This window comes from Pteropus medius, unplaced genomic scaffold, assembly GCF_902729225.1.
Source record: "Pteropus medius unplaced genomic scaffold, Ma_sr-lr_union100, whole genome shotgun sequence".
NCBI lineage: Eukaryota > Metazoa > Chordata > Mammalia > Chiroptera > Pteropodidae > Pteropus > Pteropus medius.
The window spans coordinates 13,166,997-13,180,699 of NW_024347791.1; the positions used below are offsets into that span (position 1 = coordinate 13,166,997).

The window sequence follows — 13,703 nt, forward strand, 5'->3', positions numbered from 1 at the left end:
ATGATGTAATCTGTAAGTAAAAAGAAATCTTAAAGTAACCTTATGAAATACCAGGATGAAGAGAAAGTGAAAAAGCATGAGGATTGGATGGAAAGTAAGGAAATTAAAAATTTAATAAGAGAATTAAGTCACATTAGAGGTGCTAAAGGTCATAAATGAATTTGAAGTTAAAAGCATATTTAATGCTATAAAAAATGGAGTCTCTGATATGACCAAATATTTGAGAACAATCTCAGACAAAAAAAACAGAAAATACAAGGCTAAAATAATACAAGCATTCAAATGCCTGGCCAGCATTAGACTTCTCCTTTAAAATATGTAATTTTAGCCTGAAACAATGAAGCTTGCTTTAGTACATTTTCAGGAAAAAAAAGGTTGGGAATCAAAATATTAAACCCAGCTAATTATCATTCCAGTGATGATAAACAGAGCATCCCATTCTCAGGTCGAGAAATTCATAAAAACTATATCCTCCACGAGCACTTAATAAATTACTCTGCGGGACACTCAGAAATAAGGAAAGATCCAGAACTTAAGAATTAATTAGGAAATTCTGGTGTAAAGGGAATAATAGGTGAAACTGAGTAAACCGAGAATATAACTCCATGTTGTACATATTATTACAAAGCTAAATGAAAACACGTTTTAAAAAATGTGATGAATTGTAACAAAAATCTTGTCTTAGAAAATAAAATTGCATCGAAAACTTCTATGTGAAACATTTAAATGGTATTGTTTCGTTCTTAATTTTGAAAATTACAGAAACGGAGAATACTTTTTAAAAACCTGAAAAACTTTCAAGAGACAGAACACAGATGTTTCTAAATATCTGGGGCAGGGCGGGGGTTGGGGGGTATGAACAAAACATCCCTGAAGCAGGAAAACATCAGCAACCAGGAATGGGAGTTGGCAATCTAATTAATCTTCGATCTTCCATACGGGGCCAGGGTAAGCCTACATCTGTGGTAAGTCAGGGAGCAATCTACTCCATTGCCCTGAGGTTTGGATATCTTGGCCACTAATTTACACTTCGGTGCACTATGATAAAGCAGCAGCACCAGAATGATGGTGAATTAACATCAGGGCAGCCCTGATCCAGAGTTAGAAAGAATTATAGGTGAGTAGGAACTAATTATTTTGTAAAAGGCATGCTTATAAATATATTTAATTAAAACTCCTGAAATACAAAAAAACTGGAGAGGGGAGGAGAGACAGATGAGAGTATGCTATAGCTATTATTTTGTGAAATGGTAAAAACATAGCTATATATATCTGTTTTGTATATCGCTAGGTGAAAATAACTTAAGGCAGAGTCAGAGTTACTCAAGGGTAATTTCTAAGAAAAAACAGAATATAACATGACTTTTAAGCAACTGATGAAAATTAGATGTATCTAACGATAAGTAGGTGAAAAGATGCAGAAGAAACAAGAAGGTGGCATGGAAATTGTAAAATATAAAATAAGTCAGTAGACGTAAATGCGTTAAACTCACCAATTAACTAGCAAAGACTCCCAGGGTACTATAAATGTAAGATTTAGGGAAAGGTTGACTCAAGGGAACACATTTGAATGAAAGGATATGGAATAGCTAAGAAAAAAAGAGAAAAATGAGATGCTGTGAAGCAAATATGAAGCAAAAGAAAGGCAGTGTTGAATTTTTACTATCAGACAAAATAGAGATTGGAGTAAATACATCATAAGAGACAAGAGAGATGTCACAATGAATCAAGAAGTTGTAACAATCCTGAATATATATGCGGCTAACAACAAAGATTTAAAACATATAAAACTACAACTGTTAGAATTACAGGGAAAAAACTGTAGCTTGTGATTTTAACATACGCTTTTCAGAATTAGAAGATAAGAAGATAAAACCTAAGCCATGTTTATTGAGAAATGTGTTTGTATTATTAGTCTTATTTATATAAATGTAAAACACATATAAATTTCATACCTGAACCCAGCATATGTGTGCTTTCTCCATACATGAAGAATACTTAAACAAGACCGTTTATGAATTAAGCTGCAAAAGAAGTCTCAAAAATTCTAAACAGCTGTCACATGAAATATCTTTTCTGACCACAGTGCGATAAAAATCAGAACCCAACAACCAAAAGATAGCAAAATCAAGTTCCCTATGTCTAGAAAGTAAAATATACCACTAAATAATTTTTGGGTTAAAGAGGAAATCCCTCATCCTGTTAAAGAGAAAATAGATCTAAGTGACAATGGCATTATAAATATATAAAAAAAGTGACGTTTAGCTAAAGCAATATTCAAAACTTTAAATATACTTATAGAATGCAAGAGTTATCAAAAATAAATATCATATGCACAACTGATTAATATGAATAAAGAAGAAAGGATGAAAAATAAAGATATTGGTAGGAAATAATAAGTATTTTTAGTTAAAAAATAGGAATATAAAAATATTACAGACAAAATTCTAGAAAAACAACTAAAATAAAAATATTAAAAGAAATGAAAGCATAAAAAGGGTACTAATTATAGATATGAAAGATTTCAGTATTTAAAAATTATATTATAGAAATATAAATTAATAAATATGAATGCCTAGAGGAAATATATGAATTCTTGAGAAATGCAAAAATATCAAAATTGGCCCAAGAAAAACTTGAAAACTTGAATAGAATAATATGTTATAAAAGGTATTAAAAATCTTCCTCCACAAAGGCACAGATGGTTTTATAGCTGAGTAATAACAAATTTTCAGGGAACAGTAATTTCTACCTTATGCAAGTCATTAAGGCTCTCTTATTAAAGTCATTTCTGAAAATAGAAAAATAAAGAACTCTTCTTAACTTAAATCAAAGCTAACGTAACCTTTGTGGCAGCTTTTGATTAATCTACTCTAGTCAAGATTTCTGTTACTTACAGGTGGGTGCTTATGTAACTAATAGAGGGGACTATAAAATTTAGAAGTCAGAAAAAAAGATGAATTAAACATATATATTTCATAAGCTTTGATTAAAAGAATGTGATAAAACTTGCTACATTTCTACAAGTTAATTAGCTCAATGTAATTACAATAAAAATTACGAAGAAGTTCTTTCAAGGAAATTAATAAAGTGATTCAAATGTTTTCTTGAATAAGTTTAAAAGTAAAGGAATTTCTGAAGATCTGATAGATAGATCTGATTTATTCCATCAATGTTTAATATATATTCTAATAGTATTTCTGCAAAGAATGAGAAAATGGAACAGAATATGAAGACCAAAAGCAATCCAGAGTGTAAGCACACCGATTCTGTAGCTAATAATGCTGGCCCTCCAACCAGGGGGAAATTAGTAAAGGAGCATTTAATAAAAGTGTTAGCCATTTTGTCAACTATTTGGAAAAATTAAATTAAGATACTTATCTTGTATTATACAACAAATTCCAGTATATGCTCGATAACATTCATTCACCAAATACTTAGCCAGTGACTCTATGTCGAGGACTGCGTAAAGACTGAGGATATAACAGTGAGCAAAAACAGAGGAGTGTGGAGTCTCCGAGGAAGGCATGTAACAGGTCAAAAGCAGGACTCATTGAGATGTCAGTCTGAAGTGCTGTACCCTAATAGTACAACATGTACTTTTGCTTGAAATAATGTAATTAAGAGAACCTTCTGTAATATTAGACTTTGTACAGACTCCAACACAACATGAATATTCCACTCCACCTCACGTTTTGTGCATGATCTTATGAAAACTATCTAGCGCTATACAGTATTTGGGTACTACGTTAATCACATACATTTAAAACCATGAGAGTGGTACTGTACAAGATACAGATGCTTTGTAAGGATGCCACACAGGTGATATTCGGTGGCAATCCTCTGAATATATGTTAAATATAAAACAAAAGAAAATCAACGAAATGATGTGATATTTGTCTGTTCTTGAAAACCAAAATTAAAAGAAAACTACAGATTTGGTTACTCAGGCTAAAAATAAATTGGCCATGTTATACCAAATGGGTCCAGATCATGCAGTGAACTACACAAAGGTCAGCAGCCATTTTCTGTAAAAGGCCAGATAGCAAATAATTTAGAATTTGCAGGCCATATGGTCTCTGTACATCTACTCAACTTTGCTGTTACAGCATGAAAGCAGCCACATATAGTAAATAGATGTCCGTGGCTATGTTTGAGTAATACTTTAATTACCACACACACAAAAAAAGGCAGTGGGCTAGATCTGGCCAGTGGGTTACAGTTGGCTGATCCCTGGTCTGAATCACACAGTTGTCCATTTGAAACAATATTTATGAAGCATTGAGTCCTTGGCTCAATTCAGAAAATGAAGGATGTAATCTACCATATACTATTTCTGCTTTTTAGGCTCTTTAGCTTCCATAAAAGAATGTGGACCCTACTTCCGATTCAATTATCTTCCAAAGAGTAGGGGCCACAGTCACTCATCTGACAACATGGAAGAGCTACACTACAGGCTTTTGTCAGGGTATAATACCTTGACTTCACTGCCTCAAAGCTGGATTGAGAGTTACAACATTCACGGAAGATTTCTTCAAGAACAAAGTCCATTCACTCTTCTTGATAATCTGTATTATTGGACCACAATGGATCCATGGAGAAACAGGTACCTAGATTATACCTCTTCCTTCCACTCAGCCACTTCCTACAGAAGAACTTTCTTTTTCTGTAGTGCTCTTTGGTTCAAAGATATCAGTTAATTTAGAAAGCCTTTATAAGAAATAGTCCTAAGGTAGCCGTTGCTACCCCTACTGTAAGGAGAATTCTGAGTTCTCTGATCATTACACAATATTATACTTCATTGTCACTGAGACATTCACATCTAATTTTGAACTGGGAACAGTCATAGATCATCTAAAAAACCCATGCATTTTGCCTCAAGAACTCTGTGAATTATATAAATGGAAATGGTTCAACCTAATAATTATAGCTGAAAGAGGAACAGATATTCTCAATACACAAATAAATGTCTGTATCAACAAGAAAAGCCATTCTGGTGGCCACTTGATATTTAATACCATAAGTCCCCCAAATATTCATATTCTTTGACAATAATTCCAGCGTGAGAAATTATCCTAAATATAAGTACGCAGATATTTATTGCAGTATTACTTGTAATAATAATTTTTAAAAGATCTGGAAATGAAGAAAATGTTCTAAAACAAGGAATTAAGAAGTTAAGTCATAAAATATCCATAAAAGGAAACAGTGAAGAAGCATTACTTTTGGAGGAACAGTTGATGACATGAGGAAATCCTAATTATACAAATTCAAGTATAAAGAGTAGGAATTTAACACAGTAGACGTTGTATAATCCCAAATACCACAATACTGGGATTATGAGTGCTTTGGTATTTATACAAATCTGTATTTTCCAAAACTTATAATGAGCTTAAGTTGTTTTTTTTTTTTAATAAAAACTTAAAAAGTACATTCGCTTTGATATTGGTCTCACAAATATAAATTTATCATCAGGAATTAAAAAGGTAAGTCATTATATCAGGCACATTTAGACATAAAATCAGAACATAAAATAGACTTACTTATGATAAATCAAAATTGGAGATCATAAATAGAAATTATAAACAAAATTAGAAACTATAAATCTGCAATTATCAACCTTGTTTTTCATGTCTAGAACAATGTGTTTTTCCAAGTCCCTAACGGACTTGAAACCAAAGCCTCAGTGCTTCAGAGTTATTGTGGGGAGGCTGTAAGTAATCCTTCAACCATGGAGGATGTTTCCTGAAACAATGAAGAATAAACTGCCTGGGGACCCGTTTATCCCTGTTTCTGTTTTACACGTTGGAGTTCCGAGTAGTTGTTTGTGTAGTCACATGCATTTGCCTAAAAATCCATTCTTGGCTTTTTCTGACAGCTTCTGCCTCAGGAGTACTGACCTCTTTGGATTTCAAGACTGCATCTCACAGACGCCCCTGCCTAGGTGTGGCTAATGGGAGGCGTCAGCAAGATGCAAAAAGGGGCCAGGTATCACCCTTGTCCCCAGAATGTAGTTTTTAGCAGTGGCTGCATCTAGTAAAGCTGTGGATATAGAACGGCCCTCCTTCAGAACAGGCAGTCTCTTTCCCTCTTAACTATTAAGCCAAAAGATGGTAACAGCTTCCTGTTATCCAGTCCCTGAGCACTTGACCATCCCTAGGTAGTTCTATGAACTCTGTACAAAGTTCCTTCTCTAAACTTTCTTCACTTAAACCATCTGGGTATGTCACTGATTCCTGTTGGGACCTTGTCTATTGTAGAAAAAGAAAAAAAAAAAACTCTTAGAAATCAATGCCTTAGAGGAAAGCTTATCAACCAGGTCCCAAAATTTCTATAAAACTAAAAAATTATAATCTGAACTTGTCATGAAAACTGCACACTTAAGCTATAGCCTGAAATTATGGAATAGACAAGTTGTAAGCTGTCACGAAGACAACAAGCATTTAAATTAAAGGTTATGGAATGAGATCCACTTAAATATTACCTTGAAATTCAAGGAAATTTAAGTCAATCCGTTATTTAAAGGCTCTATTTTGAAAACTGATCATTCCGAAAACATTTTTCAAACAAAAACATGTGCTTAATAATAAAATGGGCGGATATAGAAAACTATTTTTTCAGATCAGCAGCTTACCTCTTTGAACTTGTGACTGAGCTTGCTTGTGTCTAGGTCTGATGGGGAAAACATGTCTTCGTTCTCAGGCAGCTCAAAGACTTCGATGGCCATGTCACTGCCAGGAAGGACAGGTCCTACCTCATCTTCCTCTTCATCTGTGGCATATTCTCCTGTCTGAAAGGAAGGGGATTTCAGAAATCCGGCTCTCCTTGCCTCAGATGGAGGTGGGTTATTTGAAAATATTTTATAAAAGAGAAATAAAACATGTCACCAAATGGTAAAAGTGTAAGTAGGCTTTTAATTCAAGCATGCCTCATGCAGCCAATGTTATAAACACATGTTAGTTTAAAGATCCAAAGTGACATGTCTATGCCATGTGTAAGTGCATTTCTAAAAATCTAATAGCATCAGTAGCATCTTTAGTATAGCAACAAAAGTTGTTTTCAATCTAAGTATTTGATGGCTTCATTAAATAAAATTATGTTGCTAAGGAAAATAATTCCCTTAAATTATCACCTGTGTGAATAAGTCACCCAATACTGGGAGCAGAAAGGAAGGGGAGATCAAAAGATTCACAGGGTTGGAAGGGACCTTAATTAAGCCTTACAAAAGTTTAGTAGATTATTCACCTAAGCTTTTAGAGTTCAATCAGTTCTGTTTCGTTTAACTAATGTGGTAGTTAACTAGTGACCTAAAGGATAATCCAAAGGTTTCTAATTTATAGCCTTGCACAGCTGTCTTGCCTTGCCTGCAGAGTACTTTGATAAATCTTAGTATTTTGTCAACATTAAAAAAAATTTTTCAAAAAAAAAAATTCACATAAGATTCTAGATTTCCAGTTTTTCTTGAAGATCTGGCATTGTAGCATGATGACATTTGGCCGCAGTCAGCAATGGTTGCCCCTTTTACATGGGTCACACACTTTTCAATACACCACAACTTCTGTAACTCCATACTGTTCTATGCTGTTAGCTTTACTCCTTCATCATGCTCGCAGGCCCCTGTATCTTAGTTCATGACCCCTGGAATAAATGTTCCTCCTCACCACTAACTTCTTTAACATTATTAGAAAACAGCTCTTCTCCTGGCAACATCAGGCTACGAGACACTATTTCAAAATAACTGTTTGAGATCTATACTTTATGATATATTTTAAAGATAAATCACTGACTCATTTAATTCATCTTTGTCCCTTCAGGTAGTTATATCTAATACATAAAACAGATAGGAATTCATATTGCCTTTAAAAAACTTTCATAAACAGTGTACTGAGTGATCTATTCCTTTGATTTAAAAGGCTTAGCATCTGACTGCTGCTTTTTCTTTTGGTTCTGGACTATGTTCTTTTTGCTAAGGCTGAAACTATTTCTTTTACTATGTTTGCACATGAAGAAATATGGTCATTAACCTCAATGTAATAATTCCTAATGTCTGGAAGACCATTATTAAATTGCAATTCTGACTTCTCTTTTTCAAGTAAAACATCTACAGTCTCCTTGTAGGTTTCATTCTCTGTAACAGTCTTTGTACCTGGACTCTGATTCTCTCCAAATACTCTACATTTCTCTTAAATTGTAGAGCCCAGAGGTAGACACAATTTCTAGTAAGGAATCTGAGGACCAATGACCATGATGAACAAACTGCCTTGGCATCCTTCAGACTCTGCTTCCCCACAAGGAGGCTATTATCACGAAGACCTTGACTGTGTGTACAGAAGTAAGCTCAGGATATTTTATACAGAGCAGTGATTTTTCAAAACGGGTTAAATGTTAGTTAGAATTTTATTTTTTCCAAATAAAATCAAAGATACTTTGATCGAAAGGGAAAGAATTTGATGGCCTCCATCTTGATCCTATATAGCTCCACAGTACCTGGCGGTCTAGGACTCTTTAGCAATGAGTCTGGAAAATGTCTGAACTATAAATATCATTCCAAGTGTCTTTGGCAGTGGTTGGGGAAGGTAGCTGAAGAATGGGGGCTGCTTGGTTCTAGATAGCTTTCATTTGTTGGTAGAATTAGATCCTACAAAACTTAAAATAACTCTAATTCCAGATTTGGTAATAGGTACTTTGTAAATCTCAGTGATATTAATCATTAGGAAAGTAGCAAAGCTGGTAAATACACAATCTCAATATACCTTGGTGAAAGTTTTGATTTAAAGATATAAAACTATGTGCTTGGTTTTAACCCTATAATTACAACTAGCAGTACAGCCACATCTTTATTACAAAAGCCTAAACCAGGTATATAAAATTTACTTCTATATCATCAATTTGATGAATACCATGAATGACTTAATAAAATCTTAAGCTAAATTTAAAGTCCAGCAGCAAGCTGGCACATTCTAAACGTTAAGAATTGAAATGGACAATTCGATTTCCTTTTGCCAGCTTGAAAACAGTTTCTACTTTACTATGTGTAAGGCAAGGAATATAAATATGTGCCCAGGAGGGGGCCTGACGTATAACAGGAACTCACCAAAAAATTTTTAAAAGAATAAATCCAAGAATGCCAACTGCATTCAATTGGTAATATCTATAACCTCCTAAGGAGGTTTCCAGTAATATCAAGAAAATGCACTGCAAAGTCATTTGTTAAGGGGGCAGCATTTTGTCATGTTTATCTTATAACATTCTTTATACTAAATAACAGGATTAGGGTATACACGACATATGCAATTCTTACCTCTAAGTACAGTTGTGGCTTTGTCATCCATTTTGGTTATTAAAATTATCTTCAAAAATGTAAGTTATTAAGATTTCTTCCTCTTGATTTTATTTTTTGACTTCGTCGGTCTCCTTTCTTTCTCAATACCCAAATTACCTGTAATTCTGCTAAAATTCCTCTTATTTTTCATTTTATCTTTTTATTTACTGTTTTTTCTTTCTAATTAGTCTTATAAGCATCCTGAGGACAAAACTTTATGTTGCCATTCTCTCTCATTGATCATTTATCATTCCTACCCTGAATAGGCTATAGAATAAAGAATGCATTTACTATGTAACCTCATAAACATCTAGAAATTACAAAGTTACATCTGGTAGACTAAGAATAATGTGTTCTTCTGATTCTTTTATCTTTATGGAAAATGGACATCACTTTTACAGTTAATCTGCAAGTAAAATAAATTACATGGAATCATATGTTAGCAGAATTTTATAAACCTCAAAATTAGACTGGATTGAATCTGATGTTTACAGTGGAAGACAGACAATGTACAAAAAAGCAATTACTACAGCGAAGTATTTCCTTTGGTATCCAGCTCCTTCTCTTTATTTCTGGCCAGATTCAATATATTTCAAGTAAAGTTCTTTGCCACAACCTGCAAATCCACTTTAAATGAGGCAAGAATAGCTCTTAGTGTAAGCACTGACAGAGATAGTAAATGTTCTTTTTTATCTCCTTGTCTTCTTTCTTGATTAATATCTTATACTTTGAATAGCCCCTCCAAAAAAGGCAAAAAAAAAAAAAAGAATAGCAATTATTTTATAACTTCCTGTATGCCCAACACTGAACATTTCTTTAAATCTGTATGACAAAAGTATTACTATACCATCTTAATTTGAGAAAACTGAGACTGAGAGACTTTACCCAAGGTCAATTAGTTATGTTCTTGAAGCTACATCCAACATATTCCAAAGCCCACACTCTTTCTCTGATGCTATGCTGCATTCTACAGGAACTAAAGCTTTGCAAAAAAACAAACAAACAAAAACATAAAAATACATTCCTTTACCAGAAGGAAGGGGGGAGGGAGGAGGGGAAAAATAAAAAAATAAAATGTTAAAAAAAATACATTCCTTTCATATTTCTCCAACCAAAACCCTAAGTGCATAATCTTGTTGTGTTGAGATTCCCCTTCCACATCTTTGAACGTTATCATTCAATTCACTTTGAAGATTTCAATGAGTATCTCTAGTTAGCCCCAAAGTTCTTATCCTCTTCTCTCGTAATATGCTCACCCTGGGCGAGTGCATAGAAGTATTTAAAAGGAAGTATTTAGCATAGAAGTATTTAGCAGCCTATCGGTCTGCTAACTGATGTTTCATGCACTCTTTCTTAAATAAACCAGAACTATAGCATACAATCTGTAGCCTTACTGAAGTGTGATAAAATGTATGAAAAAGTCTTGCAAGGCAAAATGAGCACAAAATTCCTCTAGGTTTTTATGGTTTGTCTCTTTTACATTTCCATCTCACATCAAATTTTCCTGACTACCAGCCTTTTACTGAATCTTCCCTAAGGATTTTATCTCATTTTCATAGACATGACTTCCTTTATACTCATTCCATCAGAGCATTTAATATTTTATTAAAATACATAATTACAGTAATAAGTACAGCTGACCCGTTCTGCCTCTTTGTAAACATATATAACTTTTGACTGGTGGGAGTGGAAGTGTGTAGACATACTAGACCCTTGAACACTAGGGAGAGCTGTAGATCTCAGTCTAGGTTTTACAGAATGAATGAACGATATCTATTATGCTGGTGGTGATTTGGTTAAGTGGAGACTGATTAAAGAATCTTGGTTTTGAAGTCGCATAGGCCTGGGTTCAAATCCTGCCTCTGTGATAGCAAGGTTGTCACAAAGTTAAATTAAATGGTGCCTGTTAAGTGTTTAGCACAAGTCTGGCACACGGTAGGTGCTCAAATTAAGCAACGGCTGCTGCTGGTGGAATGAAGCTACATCAGCAACATGCTGAAGCTGCTCCAAATCCATCTGGCAACCACGCAGTTGCTAATAAGTTTTGCTCTGGTCAGTATTAACATACTAGAAGACCCTGCCACTTGAATCTTTTATAAGGAAACTGATCAATTTTGAAGTAAAACTTTCCCTTTCCCTAAACTTGGTCTTCTTCTTCTATCACCAGCTTCTACCCAAGAGCAAGGAAACTTCTAGGCCTCTGCCCTCACTTAACTGGGTCCTCTCTGACCCCAGTGATCTAAAAATAAATACCTATCTACATAGCACATCCTATGAGGCTGCTGCCTTAAGATTCTTCTAATCCACTCCTTTACATTTCTGCTATGTGTCTCATATCACTCATAAAACTTTCCTGTTTTATACCTGTTTTCTCCCACGAACTTCTTTCAACTGTAAATTCCTTGAGAGTGCCAGGTGTGATTTATTCCTGGAATCCCAGTGTGGCCAGCACATTGCTTGGCATAAAGTAGGCACTAAAGAAATGTTTGCTGAATAAATTAATACAGTTTTAGCCACATCTGCATAGCACAGCAGAGCCTGATTTTCCTGTTAATTCTCAGCTTTCAAGTAAGAAATATAGTGAAGCACAGCTGCAGCTGGGGCCTAAATGACCCTTTTGGGGATTTTCTCTTGTTGTTAAGTTCAACCATTAGCAGTAATTTTTGCTGTAGCAATGTTTGCTCTGGTAAATTCAAGGAAACTAAATGGTGGTAATCATAAAAATAGCCTTAATTACACAGTTTTTGTTGGAATTTGTTTACTGGATTTGAATTTGGTTATGTATATTTTCAGACTCAGTTCTGTGAAAGAATAGAAGACAGTTGCTTTTTCTCTGGAGAAGAAAGACCTCTAACACTTTAATGTTTAAAATTCCCAAGTCTGCGCCAACCATCCAGATGGCTTCCAGCAAAGTGGCCCCTTCTTTGCAAAGGCCTCTTTTTCTGTTTGCTGTCAGTTGACGTCTGTGTGTCCTAGTTTTGTAATGTTAGGCCACTTAGTCTCTTTTACCATCATCTGCTCATCTATAAAATGGGAATAACAGCACCTTCTTCACAAGCTTGGTGGGAGAATTTCCAGTCGTGATATAGTCCAAGCATTCATCACAGTGCCTAGAATATGCTAAATGACTAGATGGCTTCATGACTCTGGTTATTGTCCCCATCCCTGGTTTCTCCAATCCAATGTCACAAAAAAAGAGCATGGGCCTTGGGGTTGGAGAAACTGGGGCCCCCAAACAGAAAAAAACAATGTCATGGTTGCATGATAGTGGGCAAGTCATTTATCTTGTATTTTCTGTGCTCTCTTCTTCTATAAAATGGTGCAAAAGATCTCCATCTCAAAGGACACTGAGAGGATCCAGAGAAATAAAATATGTAAAACACCCAACATGCCTGGCCCATTTCTCCTCTCATTTATCAAATCATTTGAATTTTTCTCGCCAATCTTTGTCCTCAGAATACTTTCTAATATTTTGGTCCATTCTTACTGTCTAGTCACCAAATCAAAAACATCTAAAAATCTGTATCTAGGTTACTGATACAGTAATGAAGGCTTTCTTGATCCCTGCCTTTGGGTGCTTGGCTCCTCAGGTCGTTGGTAATAATGCTGACGAATTATTCTTCCTAAAAATTCTCAGCAGAGAGAGTTAAGATTTGCTGATAAAACCTTTTCTAACAGCTCAAATTCATCTCTCCCTTCTTAAAAATTTTTAACAATGGTGGTAGACAGTTCACAAAGTAGCACTTGATTTTACAGCATTTTAAAGCCTTCTTTACTTTTTTTTTTGCCCCCCTTCCTTTTAGAAAATATACTCCTCAAAAGCAGGGACTCTATTTCCCACCATGATAGGCAGGCTCTAAAATGACCCCTGGTGACCTCTTCTTCCTTGACTCATGTTTTTGTACGATCCCTTCCCCTCAAAAGTGGGCTGGACCTAACAACTCACTTCTAACAACCAGAATATAACAAAAGTGATGGGATGTTACTTGAGATTAGTTCACAAAAACCAATGTGACTTGCACCTCTTTTGTCCTCTTGCTCTTAAGAAACAAGCTGCCATGTTGTGCGTGGCCCTATGGAAAAAGCCCACATCAAAAGGAACTGACATTTCTGGCCAACAGCCAGCAAGGGCCTAAAGCCTGCCAACAGTCACATGAGGGAGGCTGGAAGTGGATCTTCTGTGTCCTGCCAACAGCTGTGAGTGAGCTTGGATGCAGATCTTTCCCCAGTTGAGCATTTAGATGACTGCAGTTCTGGCTGACACCTTATTTATAGCATTGGGAGAGATCTTGAGTCAGAAGCATCCAACTGAACTGACCCACAGATACTGTAATGTATAAATATTACTTATTTTAAATTGCTAAGTTTTAGGTGGTAATTT

At 35.0% G+C, this 13,703-nt stretch overlaps 1 protein-coding gene across 10 annotated transcripts in view; it reads right to left on the reverse strand.

Annotated features, from left to right (window-relative positions):
• Positions 1–13,703, reverse strand: part of PPP1R9A (protein phosphatase 1 regulatory subunit 9A) — a 262,803-nt gene that overhangs the window by 62,867 nt on the left and 186,233 nt on the right. For all 10 annotated transcript variants that reach the window (XM_039878065.1, XM_039878061.1, XM_039878060.1 and 7 more), the window contains one exon: positions 6,635–6,790. In XM_039878065.1, the coding sequence (XP_039733999.1) occupies positions 6,635–6,790 (156 nt within the window). The remainder of the gene's footprint in view (positions 1–6,634; positions 6,791–13,703) is intronic.